General features: G+C 40.2%; 1 protein-coding gene across 1 annotated transcript; it reads right to left on the reverse strand.

Annotated features, from left to right (window-relative positions):
* Nucleotides 1–4,801: 4,801 nt before the first annotated feature.
* On the reverse strand, nt 4,802–6,676 carry LOC106085062 (neprilysin-1). Its single transcript, XM_013249092.2, has one exon. It carries the CDS (start codon nt 6,674–6,676, stop codon nt 4,802–4,804), a length of 1,875 nt encoding a protein of 624 aa, XP_013104546.2.
* Nucleotides 6,677–16,133: the final 9,457 nt, after the last annotated feature.

A 16,133-nucleotide genomic window follows, 5' to 3' on the forward strand; every position in this document is an offset into this window, starting at 1 on the left:
AGTTTTGAAAGTTTAAGCCCTGGAAATTGATGAAATCCTGGAAAAATTAAAAAAAAAAAAAAATGTTAGTGGAGAAATGTAAAAGTAAACGGCATAACGACGGGGCCGAACTTTGGATACCCACCATCTCGACTTTGCTTAGAAAACATTCGTTAAAATCTGTTGAAGAAAGCATAATTCAAAGCCAAACTATATCGAAATACTAGCCGAACCGGGCCCGCTCCGCTGCGCCTTCTTTAACTCTCTAATATCTTTTTAGAGTGGAGGGACTTCGCCCTGAATGCTGATATCGAATTCGTGCCATTGTAGTCTATGACGCTGAACGCATTCGAAATCCGAAAGCGGTGGTAGGCGACACTTGCGAGGTACAATGCCATGCATAGTCATTTAAAAATGTTTCCCAATGAGGCGTCGCACTGCGGGACGCCGATCGGACTCGGCTATAGAAAAAGGTCCCTTATCATTGAGTTTAAAATTGAATCGGAAAACTCTCATTGATTTTTAAAATTTTGGGTAATGAGAAGTGCTTTTTAGTGGAGGCATGGCACCTCAGACATTTCGACTCAAATATGGAAAGCAAACTCGTACAGCACTTCCAAATCCCTTTAATTTAAGCCCCATATTGATATGCAAATGCAAATTTTCCCCATGAACATTCCACTAAGAAACAGGGGCAAACTTCTCACATATCAATGAGTGCAGTCCGATTCAAGTTTAAACTCAATAATAAGGGGCCTCCTTTTTATAGCCGAGTCCGAACGGCGTGCCGCAGTGCGACACCTCTTTGGAGAGAAGTTTTACATGGCATAGTACCTCACAAATGTTGCCAGCATTAGGAGGGGAAAACCACTGCTGAAAATTTTTTCTGATGATCTCGCCAGGATTCGAACCCAGGCGTTCAGCGTCATAGGCGAACATGCTAACCTCTGCACTACGGTGGCCTACTGATATGGCCGATAAATATGAACCGTTTGGAGGGTGTTTTGCGGCTGGGGCGGACACCGGTACTTTGCACTGAAAATAGATATCAAATTCGTTCTTTATTCCCAACGGAAATGAAGTTCAGTTTAGGGGGATGCTTTAGGGCGTACCCCAAAACACTTGGCTTCAAAATTGGATATCTAGTTCGTTTTGTACTCTCAAATACCTTTCATTTGAGTCCCATATAGTCATAATGGTTAAAATAACCCATTTGACGAATTTTTAGGAGGAAAAGCGCCACCTAGAATGGAACACAAATTTTAATGTTATATTCGTAATCTACTCTCAAATACCTTTTATTTGAGTCCCATATAACCAAGGTCGGCTAATATGCCCATTTGGGGTATTTGGGCGTGGGCGACGTCCCATTACTAGGACCTAATAATTTATGCCATATTTGTAATCTACTAAAAATATGGCATAAATTACTAGGTCCAAGTAATGGGACGTCGCCCAATACTTTTCATTTGAGTCCCATATTGGCACTTCGAAAATATCTGTTAAGAGGAGTTTTGGGTTGGGGGGAGTGGCACGCGGGGTACTTGGACCCAAATTTTAATACCATATTCGTTTTCTGGTCTCCAACACCTTTCATTTGATACCCTTATTGTGACCATCGGACCACTTTCGGTTAGGGGTGGCGTTTTTGGGGTAAGGGGGAGGGTCCGCCTCCACCCGATAGCTAAAAATTATACAGCCTATTTTTCCTTCCAGACAAACGTACACAATCTATGAAAATTTTAAGAAAATCGTTTCAGCCAAGTATCATGTAGTCATAATGGGTCTAATGGCTTTTCGAGGGGTGGCGTGACCCCCTATACTTCGATCGAAATCTACTCCCGAATACCTATCATTTGAGTCCCATTTCGAAACGAACGTTCAATATGTCTGTTTGGGGGAGTTTTGGGGTTGGGGAGGCCCGATGGGCACTTTGACTCAAATTTTAATACAATATTCATATTCTACTCTTCAATACCTTTCATTTGATACCTATATTGTACCGATCGGTTCACTTTTGATTTTGGGTTGTGTATTTGGCATAAAAGGGAGGAGCGTCCGTCCCCCTTCCGATACATAGCCTATATTTCCTTCCAGACCAACCTACACACATTTTGGGCATTTTGGGGGGGGGAGGGTGAACCCCTATACTTCGACATGAATTTGTGTGCCAGATTCGTTATCTACACCCACATACTTTTCATTTAATACCCATATTGTCCCTATAGGTCCACTTTTGATTTCGGGTTGTGTTTTTGGCATAAGGGGGAGGGTCCGTTCCCCTTCGGATACCGGCAAATTATATAGCCTATGTTTCCTTCCACACCAACCTACACAATATGCGAAATTTTCGGGAAAATCAGATCTGCCGTTCTTCAGCCTATACGAAACAAATAAACCAAGTCCCATATATCCATGATTGGCTTATGTGCCCATTTTGAGCGTTTTGGGGGGGTAGGGTGACCGCCTATACTTCGACATGAATTTGTGTGCCAGATTCGTTATCTACACCCACATACTTTTCATTTGATACCCATATTGTCCCTATAGGTCCACTTTTGATTTCGGGTTGTGTTTTTGGCATTAGGGGGAGGGTCCGTCCCCCCTCCGATATATAGCCTATGTTTCCTTCCAGACCAATCTACACAATATGCGAAAATGTCGAGAAATCAGTTCTTCCGTTTTTCAGTCTATACGGAACAAACAAGTCCCATATATCCATGATTGGCTTATGTGCCCATTTTGGGCGTTTTGTAGGGGTAGGGTGATCCCCTATACTTCGACATGAATTTGTATGCCAGATTCGTTATCTACACCCACATACTTTTCATTTGATACCCATATTGTCCCTATAGGTCCACTTTTGATTTTGGGTGCTGTGGGGGCGAACCCTTCACCATTACCCCAAAAACAGCACCGTTATCCATAAATTATAAAGCCTTTTCCTACTTTCTGACCTTATTCGTAATTTACTCCCGAATACCTTTCATTTGAGTCCCACATTGTGATGATCGTCAAATAAACCTATTTTAAGGGGTTTTGGGGCTGAGGCAGTCCCCCAGGTACTTGGACCCAACTTTTATTATGAAATTCGTACCCTACTCTTGAATACCTTTCATTTGAATCCCATATTGTCCCGAACGGTCCACTTTTATTTTTAGGTAGTACTTTTCGGGTAAGGGGGAGGGTCCGCCCACCCCCGTCCATCCGTCCGTCTGTCTGTCGAAAGCACGCTAACTTTCGAAAGAGTAAAGCTAGCCGCTTGAAATTTTGCACAAATATTTTTTATTAGTGTAGGTCGGTTGATATTATAAATGGGTCAAATCGGTCCATGTTTTGATATAGCTGCCATATAAACAGATCTTGGGTCTTGGGTTTCGAGAGCCTCCAGAGGGCGCAATTCTCATTCGATTTCATTGAAATTTTGCGCGTAGTGATTTGGGAGCACCTCCAACAACTACGCTGACTATGGTTCAAATCGGTCCATAACCTGATATAGCTGCCATATAAACCGATCTTGGGTCTTGACTTCTTGAGCCTCTAGAGTGCGCAATTCTTATCCGATTGGAATGAAATTTTACACGACGTGTTTTGTTACAATATCCAACAATTGTGCTAAGTATGGTTTAAATCGGTCCATGTTTTGATATAGCTGCCATATAAACCGATCTGGGATCTTGACTTCTTGAGCTTCTAGAGGGCGCAATTCCTATGCGATTTGACTGACATTTGGCCTGACGTATTTTATTATGACTTTCAGCAACTGTGTCAAATAAGGTGCAAATCGGTTCATAACCTGATATAGCTGCCATATAAACCGATCTTGGGTCTTGACTTCTTGAGTCACTAGAGGGCGCAATTCTTATCCGATTTGAATGAAATTTCGCACGACGTGTTTCTTTATGATATCCAATATCTGCGCCAAGTATGGTTCAAATCGGTTCATAACCTGATATAGCTGTCATATATACCGATCTTGGGATTTGACTTCTAGAGCCTCTATTTGGCGCAATTTCTATCCAATTTGGCTGAAATTTTGCACGACGTGTTTTGTTACAATATCCAACAACTGTGTCAGGTATGGTTCAAATCGGTTCATAACCTGATATAGCTGTCATATGTACTGATCTTGGGTCTTGATTTCTTGAGCCTCTAGAGGGCGCAATTCTCGTCCGATTTAACTGAAGTTTTGCAAGAAGTGTTTTGGTAGCACTTCCAACAACTGCGCTAAGTATGGTTTAAATCGGTCCATAACCTGATATAGCTGCCATATAAACCGATCTTGGGTCTTGACTTCTTGAGCCTCTAGAGGGCGCAATTCTCATCCGATTTCATTGACATTTTGCGCGTAGTGGTTTGGGAGCACCTCCAACAACTACGCTGACTATGGTTCAAATCGGTCAATGTTTTGATATAGCTGTCATATAAACCGATCTTGGGTCTTGATTTCTTGAGCCCCTAGAGGGCGCAATTCTCATCCGATTTGAATGAAATTTTGCACGACGTGTTCTGTTATGATACCCAACAACTGTGCTAAGTATGGTTGAAATCGGTTTATAACCTGATATAGCCGCCATATAAACCGATCTGGGACCTTGACTTCTTGAACCTCTAAAGGGCGCAATTCTTATCCGATTTGGCTGAAATTTTGTACAACAGCTTCTCTCATGACCTTCAATATACGTGTCTAATATAGTCTGAATCGGTCTATAGCCTGATACAGCTCCCATATAAACCTATCTATAACTTAAGACGCTTTTACTTGTTTTTTTTTTTATTTTTTTTTTTATTTATATATTTTTCTTTTAAATTTTTTTTAGTCTTAATACAAACGACATTTCCTCCCTGGATTCATGCGACTCTCAGGAGGACAATCAAAAGCTTTGGCAAAATCTTCTGAATTTATAAGGGCCTGATGTATGTTCTTAAAATCCACACCGCCATCGCCACAGTAGATTTGAGCCACATTTAGGAAGAACAATTGATTCCATGGTATAGAAGTTGAATAGGGTTGCAGGAATTTCTGATACTCCTCCAAATAGGCACGAAAGGCTACCCGCAGGCCAATGGTTTCTGCAATACTATCCTTAGTAAGATTTTCATTGTCAGCACCATTTTGACTTTGCAGACATTCCTGGAAGTTTTTGTACCTCAAATGATTTAAAATACCCTCGAACTGGCTGCTACTAGCAGCATTACCCTGCAAGCCTGGCCCTGTAATGGAGTTGGCCAATTCCACACTCATTAGATAAAGCAAAGAGGAGTATGTGAAAATTTCATCATAGTTGGGATCGTAAAAGGGGGCCTGCAAATGGGAAAATGGTATGTAAATCACATTGTTTGGCATATCATAGCTCATGGATTCCACAAAGTCCATATTTTGATATTCCGAATACATTAGGGTGTAGTATAAGCGATGCCTTAGCAGTTTCAAATGATTTTTGGGAAAATCGTTTTCATCCAAATCATCGACAAGCTCAAATAAATCATTAATTTCCTCCATATTTTGAACGTTTTTGGGCAACTTTCCCATATTTATAGTGACCAGCGATAATTTTTCTTTGAGCTTTGCAATTTGTGAGGGTTGCAAGCGCATAAAGTTCTCTTCCAAGGTAATAAGGAAATATTTTTTCAATTTCTCACTCATATCATTTAAATAGAACTGCAGCTCTTCTTTCTGGGCCATGGTCATGTTTTCTTGTATGTAGAAAAAGTTCAAGGCCAAAGGCATTTTGTTTTTCAATTCCTCAATGCAATCCGTCTGAGGCTCTTTCGAAGCATAATCCAAGAAATGAAACAGCAGATAATTGGCTAAATGTTGGCTGTCGGACTCTGGCACCTTATAAGCATTGAGAAATCGGTAATAGCAGACATTGTTAATGTATATCTCATCATTATGGGTGATGCCGGTTCCCAGCATGGCCTCCAAAAGTCTCCAAAGATTGGGATATGCATGCTTCAGTTGGGCAAATGTCAGGAATTCTTGATTTTTATGATATTCCCTAAGTGAACAGTTTTCGTAAGCCCTTCGCCAAAAACGTCCAGTCTCTAGGAATTGTGTGCTATACACCTCATAATTTTCTCTAAATTCACGCAGTGTATAGAAGAGATCCCCGTCGTTGCAGCAGTTTTCGGCATTAGGTAAATTGAAATGAATTTGCAGGGTCTCATTGGCCAAACGAGTGGCCACAATATTGGTAAGCACATCATTGAAGCCATATAAGTGCAGCTCTCCCAATAGTTCGAATAAATCAAAGTCAGGGTGCGACCATTTCACTTTTCCCCTGCCATTGGTGATTTCCTGCATGAAGGGCCACTCCAAGCCAGCTTTTAGTTTGATGTATTTTGCATACTCCAGCTTAGAGTTTTTAACAGCGCACGACTTGTAATAGGCTTTCATTTTAACAAAGGCACTCTCTGTAGACTCTTCTTTCTTCAACTCCTTGCCCAATAACTCCTTTAATTGAGTATTGAAATTATATGCAACCATTTTCTTCATGCTAGAATAATTTTCTGTGCCATAGTTGTCCTTCCACTTCCAACAGGCATGACCAAAGAAATAGTCACACGGTTTCACCTCCGTGTATTTCGATTTTTCTATCATTTCCAGTTTCTCAGCTATGGGCTTAAATGAGGCTTGGACAACACATATCAAGGCAAAGATTAGCAGAAAATTTCCCCTAAACTTTTGAAACATGTTGAAATTTTGGATTTTTTTTTGAAAACAATTTCTTTGCACTGACAATTCTACACAGCTGAATGAAGGGAAAAAATCTTAAGCAAAGCTTTTTATACAAAACCAGCAAGGAGAGGCAAAAGTTGGGGGGTGCCGACTTTGTAAAACCCTACATCTACCCTATAGGTACAAAGTAGGAGCTTTATCTTACAAATTACCCAAAATCTGACGAACATATGTATGGGAGCTATATCTAATTCTGAACCGATTTCAAGCAAACTTCTCTGATATTGTGGTAGTTGTCGAGGAAAGCGTTGTGCGAAATTTTGGCAAGATTGGTAAAAAATAAGCTTGCAGGGGCTCTAGAACGGGAAATCGGGCGATATATACATATGGCAGCTATATCTAAATCTTAACCGATTTCCGTGATATTCACCAGTAATGGGGAAGGGGTGATGCCTTATATATAAGGTCCTATATTGAGATATCAAACTCGTATTATACTCCCAAATACCTTTATTAGTTGTTTGAGGGATGTTTTGAGAAAGCTACCCCTTTCTCAAAACATCCCCCCCCCCAGAAAACTCGTCCCGAATGTGGGTATCAATTCTTGTTCTACCCCCAATTCCTTTCATTTAATCCCCACATTGGAATGGTCGGTAAATATGCCCGGTTTAGGGATGTTTTGGGGAGTAGGGTGGTCCCCCAATCACTAAGCTCGGAAAATATATCAGCGACGTGTTCTATTCTCATATATTTGAACCCCATATTGCCATTGGCCTCAAAATTGGATATCAAATTCGTTTCGTAATCTCAAACCCTTTACTGAAAAAGCCACCAAATATGTCCAGCTTGGGGTATTGACCCTAAAAACTATGAATATCGAGCTCCACTGTCTTGAAGACCCAAGTTGTCTTGGTGAGCAATTAATTCCTACTTGGTGGTTGTTATGGTGATGGGACGTCCGCTAGACAGATGGTCCTGAATGTTAATATCAGATTCATGGTCTACTCCTAAATACCTTTCATTTGAGCCCCATTTTCTATAGTCGGCAAACATAACCACTTTGGGGGCGGGGCGGCCACTTAGTGACTTGGCTTTGAAAATATATATCAGATTCGTATTCTACTCTAAACTACCTATTATTTGTGCCTCATATTGCAATGGTCAGCAAATACTTCGTATTTGGGTGGTGTTATGGGGGTGGGGTGTCCCCATAGACAATTTTCCCGAACATTGATATCAGATTCGTGCTTTACTCCCAAAGACCTTTCATTTGAGTCCCATATTGCTATGGTCGTAAATTTGTCCCCTTTGGGGGATGTTTTTGAGAAGAGGTGGCCCCCCCAAATACTTGGTCCCACATTTGGATATCAGATTCAAATTCTACACTCAATTACCTTTTGTTTAAGCCCCATATTCCCATGGTCAGTAAATAAGTCCTGTTTGGCGGGGTGTTTTGGGGAAGGGGTGGACCCCCAGAAACTTTGTCCGAAATTTGGATATCAGATTCGTATTTAACTCGCACATACCTTTCATTTGAGTCCCATATTACTATGGTCGGTAAATATGTCCGATTTAGAGGGGTTTTGGGGGTTGGGGTGGTCCCTCAAACTCTTGGTCTGACAATTGGTTATCAGATTCGTTTTCTAATCTTAAATACCTTTGATTTGAGTCCCATATTGTGGTGATTGGTGTATATATATATTTGGTAGATTTTGGGGTGGGGCGCCTCCCTAGGTACCCCATCCGATATTTAGATAACAAATTTTTGTTTTTAGGTTACTAAAAGAGGGCACAAAAAATCTCGCTTAAATCGCACCACCCATTTCCGAGATCTGGCGATTCTGAAAATTAGGACAAGGGGGAGTGTCCGCTTCCCCTTCAGATATCAAAAAATGTAGTACCCTGTTTTTACCACGGGATCGTTATGCATAATCAGTGAAAATTTCATGAAAATCAGTTCAGCAGTTTCTGAGTCTATAAGGTCCACACAAACAAACAAACAAACCTACAAACAAACTCGAATTGATTTTTATATATAAGATTACTGCAAATCGGACGAAAATATATATGGGAGCTATATCTATATCTGAACCGATTTCGGCCGAACTTTATAGACATTGCGGAAATTGTCGAGGAAAGCGTGGTACAAGGTTTTGTGAAGATTGGTCAGTAAATGCGCTTGCAGGGGCTTTAGGAGTGAAAATCGGGCGATGTATATATATGAGAGCTATATCTAAATCTGAACCGATTTCCATGAAATTCACCAGTAATGTAAGAGTCATAAGAAAATTTTTCCTGCCAAATTTCAAGAGAATTGGTTAACAAATGACTATTTTATTGCATTATTACTGCAAATCGGACGAACATATATATGGAAGCTATGGAAGCTATATCCAAATCTGAACCGATTTCGGCTAAACTTTATATATATTGTGGAAGTTGTCGAGTAAGGCGTTGTACAAAGTTTTGAGAAGATTGGTCAGTAAATGAGCCTGGAGGGGCTTTAGGAGTGAAAATCGGGCGATGTATATATGAGAGCTATATGTTAATCTGAACCGATTTCTCGTAAATTTATTAGTAATGTCGAGAGTCATAAGAAAATCCTTTCCGCTAAATTTCAAGACAATCGGTTAACAAATGAACATTTTATTGCATTATTACTGCAAATCGGTCGAACATATATATGGAAGCTATATCCAAATCTGATCCGATTTTGTCCAATTTCAATACACTCGTCTCTAGGCCGAAGAACATGCCTGTACCAAATTAAAGGACGATCGAATGAAAACTGCGACCTGTAATTTGTACACAATTTAATATGGACAGACGGACAGACAGACAGACGGACAGACAGACGGACACACAGACGGACACACAGACGGACAGACAGACAGACATACGGACAGACAGACGGACAGACAGACGGTCAGACAGACAGACGGACAGACAGACGGACAGACAGACGGACAGACAGACGGACAGACAGACGGACATACAGACGGACAGACAGACGGACAGACAGACGGACAGACAGACGGACAGACAGACGGACAGACAGACGGACAGACAGACGGACAGACAGACGGACAGACAGACGGACAGACAGACGGACAGACAGACGAACAAACAGACGGACAGACTGACGGACACACAGACGGACAGACAGACGGAAAGATAGACAGACAGACGGACAGACAGAGAGACAGACGGACAGACAGAGAGACGGACACTGCTAAATCGAATCAGAAAAAGATTCTGAGTCGATCGGTATACTTATCAATGGGTCTATCTCTCTTTCTTCTGGGTGTTACAAACAAATGCACTAAGTTATAATAACCTGTACCACAGTAGTGGTTTAGGGTATAACAAGTAAATGCATGCTAAGTTCGGCTGGGCCGACTCTTGGGAACCCACCACCATGGATTCTTGTAAAATATGTGAGATATATATGATTATAGACCTATTTGGACCGTACTTGACACAGTTGTTAAAAGTCATAACAGAACACTATACGCAAACTTTTAGCCATGTCGGATAAAAGTCGCCGTTTATATTCAGATTTGGGCCGTACTTGGCACAGTTCTTGGAAGTCATAACAGCATACCGCATGCAAAATTTAAGCCAAATCGGACAAAAATTGTGACTTCCAGGAGCTCAAGAAGTCAAAGCGGGAGATCCGTTTATATGGGAGCTTTATCCAAATCTGAACAGATATGGCTCATTTCCAATCCTCAATGAAATGCGTCAGTAGTTAGTATCTGTGTAAAATTTCAAGCAGCTAGCTTAACGCGTTCGACCGCTATCGTAATTTTGACAGACGGACGGTCGGTCGGACAGACGGACGGTCGGTCGGACAGACGGACGGTCGGTCGGACGGACATGGTTACATCGACTCAGGATTTCGTGACGATCAAAAATATATATCGGGCGAGCGGGCAAGAAAACAAATCGGGAGATTGGTTTATATGGGAGCTATATCCGGATAAATACAGTTTTGGACCGTTCTTCACACAGTTATTTGAAGTCAAAACATAACACCATGTGCAAAATCTCAGCCAAATCGGACAAAAATTGTTGCTTCCAGGAGCTCAAGAAGTCAAAGCGGGAGATCCGTTTATATGAGAGCTTTATTCAAATCTGAACCGATGTGGCCCATTTGCAGTTCTCTATTATCTACGTCAGTAGTTAGTGTCTGTGTAAAATTTCAAGCAGCTAGCTTAACGCGTTCGACCGCTATCGTAATTTTGACAGACGGACGTACTTTCGGAAGGACGGACGGTCGGTCGGACAGACGGACGGTAGGACGGACATTGTTACATCGACTCAGGATGTCGTGACGATCAAAAATATATATCGGGCTAGCGGGCAAGAAATCAAATCGGGCGATCGGTTTATATGGGACCTATATCCGGTTATATACAGATTTGGACCGTAGTTGACAAAGTTGTTGGAAGTCATGAAAGAACACAGCCTGCAAAATCTCAGCAATCCCCATCGACCTACATCAATAGTTAGTATCTGGAAAATATTTCAAGGGGCTAGCTTAACGCATGCGACCGCTATCGTAATTTCGACAGACGAACGGTCGGACGGACGGACATGGCTAGATCGACTGGAGGTGATCAAGAAAATATATACTTTATGGGGTCCTAGCTCAATATTTCAAGGTGTTGCAAACGGAATGACTAGATTAATATACCCCCATTCTATGGTGGTGGTTATAAAAACAAATGTTCGCATTTCTACACTCTGCTGATAGCAAAGACATCAAATGATATTTTTATTTTTTGAAATAGCCTGTGACTTTAACAAGGCACGACCAACATGAGATTCGTTTAGGCCACTGATAGGCTAAGGTCAATTTTGCCAATATATTCAGTGGGAAATATAACAATAATACATAATAGCTTTGGCCAGGCAGAATATTTACATAGATAACCTAAATTCAGCTTATCTTAGGTTAATTGGCAGATTTAAATCAGACAATTTTTTATACCCACCACCGTAGGATGGGGGGTATACTCTTCTCATTCTGCTTGTAACACCTCGACATATTGATCTAGGGCCACATAAAATATAGATATTCTTAATCGTCTTGACATACTTAGGCGATCTGGCCATATTAGTCCACCTGTCCGTCTTCACCCCCATATATGACATTTTTTCTGATCATGTCAATATGGGTTTCAAATAAAAGATATTTGAGAGTAGAGTGCGATGCCCTTAAACCAACCAAACCTGACATATTTGACGAATATGCAAATAATGGGCTCGATAAAGGGTATTAAGAAATATAATAATGTTAGTCAAGCGACGCGTCGTGATGTACATACGTCACTTTCGCAGAATGGTATTTCACTAAAAGCTTTCAGATTGTTGACTCTATATATTCAAAGCAAAATTTTGTTTCATATGTTGTAGAACAAATAAAAGCGTGCTAAGTTCGGCCGGGCCGAATCTTGGGAATCCATTACCATGGATTATGCTAAAATAGGAGCTATATCTGGTTATTGACCGATTTGGACCGTACTTGGCACAGTTGTTGGAAGTCACAATATAACACTACTTGCAAAATTTTGGCCAAATCAGACTAAAATTGCAGCCTGTCTTTACAGGAAGTCAATTCGGTGAAGGGTGTAAAAATTGGGTCCAAGTAACCAAGTAAGCCGCCCCAATCCCAAAACCCCTTAAAATAGGTTTGTTGAACAAGCATGACAATATGGGACTCAAATGAAAGGTATTCTGGAATAAATTACGTATATGGTCGGGAGAAAGAATAAGGTTCTAAAATTTTTTGATATCGGAGGGGGGCGGACCCTCCCTCGTTGCCCCAAAAATACAACCCAAAATCAAAGGTGGGCCGATAAGGACGATATGGATATCAAATGAATGGTATTGAAGAGTAGAAAACGAATATGGTATTACAAATTGGGTCCAAGGATGTTACCCTAACGCCAAAATTTCTAAAAGCAGACAAATAGAACTTTCATATCAATAGGGGGTCATCCTACCTCCCAAAATCCCCCAAATGGGGCTATTAGCCACTCACGACTATATGAGACTCGGTTTGTTTGTTTGTTTCGTAAAGGCTCAAAAACGGTAGAACCGATTTTATCGACATTTTCGAACATAGGTTGGTCTGTGAGGAAACCTAGTCTCTATAATTTTTCGATGTCGGAAGGGGGCGCATCTCCCCCATATCCCAAAAACACTACACTCAAAAGTGGACCGATCGGAATAATATGGGTATAAAATGAAATTTATTTTAGAGAAGAATATGAAGCCGACCATGGCTATAGGGGACTTAAATGAAAGCAATTTAGGAGTAGATTAGGAAAATAACATTAAAATTTGTTGCAAGGTATCTAGGTGGCGCTTGACCTCCTTAAATCACCTCAAATAGGATATTTGACCCATCATCACAATCTGGGACTCAAATGAAAGGTATTTGAGAGTAGTAAAGGAATACAGTTTGGGGGCCAAGTGTTTGTGGGTAAACCCTAAAGCATTCCAATGGAACTTATTTCCCAAACATATCAATATGGGGCCCAATTTTTAGGCATACCCTACACCACCACTGTGGTACAGGGCATTATATGTTTGTGCATTTGTTTGCAACGCTAAGAAGGAGAAGAGCTAGACCCATTGATAAGTATACCGATCGACTCAGAATCATTTTCTGATTCGATTTAGTCCGTCTGTGAGTCCATGTATTTTTGTAATCAAAGTGCAGATTGTATTTGTTGTCCAACTATAACGAAATTTTGTACATATCGTTTTTTTTTGGCCCAAGGACGAACGCTATTAATTTTGGTAAAAATCGGTTCAGATTTAGATATAGTTACCTTATATATGTATCGCCCGATTTGCACTTAAATGGCCATTTTCAAACGATCAGCACAAAATTTGGCGTAAGTTTTTCTGTTACTGATCGTAACTTGTATGAGCCGAGCCTAGTTTGGTAGAAATCGGGGTATAACCTTATGTAGCTGTCATATAAACCGATTTCCCGATTTAAATTCTTGGGTCTCTAGAGGGGGTAGTTAAAATCCAAATTGGCCAACATTTTTCACTTAACGTTTTGAAATAACTTACAAAACGCGATCCAAGTATGATTCAAATCGGTCTGTAATCTGATATAGCTCCCGTATAATCCCTTTGCTCGATTTGACTTCTAGAGTCTCTAGAGGCCGCCATTACCATACGATTTAGCTGAAGTTATGAACGCGGTCATTTGTATGACTATTAATTGCCATGTCAAGTAGAGTACATATCAGTCTTTAACTGCATTTAGCTCCCATATATTTGAAAAGGTTATTTAAAGAACTTGCCACATGTGACCAGTAGAGAGGAGGGTATATAAGATTCGGCCCTGCCAAACAAAATGCAATTTTACTTTTCTATACCCACCACCGTAGGATAGGGGCTATATTCATTAAGTCATTCCGTTTACAACACATCGAAATATCAATATTTCGGATCGTCGTAAAATTCTAAGACGATCTAACGATGTCCGTGTGCCTGTCCGTCCGTTTGTTTTAATAACTCTAGAGCCTTCAAAAATTGAGATATTAAGCTGAAATTTGGCACAAATACGTCTTTTTAATGCACTCTGATTAAGTTCTTCAACGGGCCAAATCGGACCATATTTGGATATAGCTGCTATATAGACCGATTTAACGATAAAAGGTCTAATGCTCATAAAAACATCATTTTTCATCCGATTTTGCTGAAATGTTAAACAGTGAGTTGTTTAAGGCCTCCCGTCATCTGACTTAAATATTGTTCAGATCGGACTATATTTATTGTAGATGTAGCTGCCATATAGACCGATCTCCCGATAAAAGTTCTGAAGCCCATAAAAACTTTACTTTTTAACCGATTTCGCTGAAAGTTGAAACAGTGAGTAGCTTCATGCCTCTCAAGTTCGAACCTAAATATGGATCAGATCGGATTATATTTAGCTATAGCTGCCATATAGACCGATCTGCCGATAAAGGGTCTGAAGCCTATAAAAGCTTTATTTTTTAACCGATTTCGCTGAAATTTGAAACTGTGGATTATTTTAAGCCTCCCAACATCTGATCCAAGAATGGTTCAGATCGAACTGTATTTAGATATAGCAGCCCATAGACCGATCTGCCGATAAAGGGTCTGAAGCCTATAAAAGCTTTATTTTTTAACCGATTTCGCTGAAATTTTAAACAGTGGATTGTTTTAAGCCTCCCAACATCTGATCTAAGAATGGTTCAGATCGGATTATATTTAGCTATAGCTGCCATATAGACCGATCTCCCGATGAAGGGTCTGAAGCCTATAAAAGCTTTATTTTTTAACCGATTTTACTGAAATTTGAAACCGTAAATAGTTTTAGGCCTCCTAACATAGGACCCAAATATGGTACAGATCGGACGATATTTAGATACAGCTGCCATATAGACCGATCTCCCGATAAGAGGTCTGAAGCCCATAAAAGCATTATTTTTTTTTTATCCAATTTCACTGAAATTTGAAACAGTGAGTAGTTTGAGGCCACCCGCCATCCAACTCAAATGTGATAAAAATAGGACTGTATTTAGATATAGTTGTCATATAGACCGATATGCCGGTTAAGGGTCTGAAGCTCATAAAAGCTTTATTTATTACCCGATTTTGTTGAAATTTGAAATACAAAATTCAACAGTGACTTATATTTATAAGATCACTCAATGTCCGTGCCGAATTTGGGTGCATAAGTTTTACAATTTTCATCGGATTGCGACGAAGGGGGGTTTACATATATACCCGAGGTGGTGGGTATCTAAAGTTCGGCCCGGCCGAACTTACGGCTTTTTACCTGTTTTATTTTATTGCAAAAATGTTGTTGCACAAAGTTATGGCCCCTAAGAGCAAAATCTCATCGATTTAAATGCAATCTAAAACATCACAATTTCACCGAATGATCACATTCCAGTTCTAGTTCCAGTAGGTTAAACTTTCCCGGTTTTTACTACATCTATTCAAAATTTGTCTGATTTAATGATTTTTCACTTTAATAAAAATTGATTTTATAAATTTCTATACGTTAACGCCAACCTACCGCTTTCTTTCGTTAATGCTCCGTTAAGTTAGAATGTAAAATTGACTGTGAAGACATGAGTTAGCAGTTAGCATCTACTATGGTTGGACATTTGATGGCGAAAAACCTGATTTTCTGAAGTGAACAAAGAGAAAAAAAAAACAATACAAAAACACAGGTAAAAACGGTCTAAGCTCGGCCCAGCCGAATCTTAGTTAGCCTCCACCATGAATCGCATTTGTCAAGATTTTGCCCTGTATCTCTTTATAAGCAAATTTATGATATTGGATAACAATTACTATGCTATTGGAGCTATATCAAGTTATGGAACGATTCAGGGCATGTCTGATTTGGATGTTAGAGACCATAGCCGACATCATTTTGCAAAACTTCAGCCAAATCGGATAAGAAAAA

This window comes from Stomoxys calcitrans, chromosome 3, assembly GCF_963082655.1.
Source record: "Stomoxys calcitrans chromosome 3, idStoCalc2.1, whole genome shotgun sequence".
NCBI lineage: Eukaryota > Metazoa > Arthropoda > Insecta > Diptera > Muscidae > Stomoxys > Stomoxys calcitrans.

Bases quoted from the DNA above. Each gene is read 5' to 3' on its own strand.
- LOC106085062 (XM_013249092.2), bottom strand. From the start codon at position 6,676: ATGTTTCAAAAGTTTAGGGGAAATTTTCTGCTAATCTTTGCCTTGATA.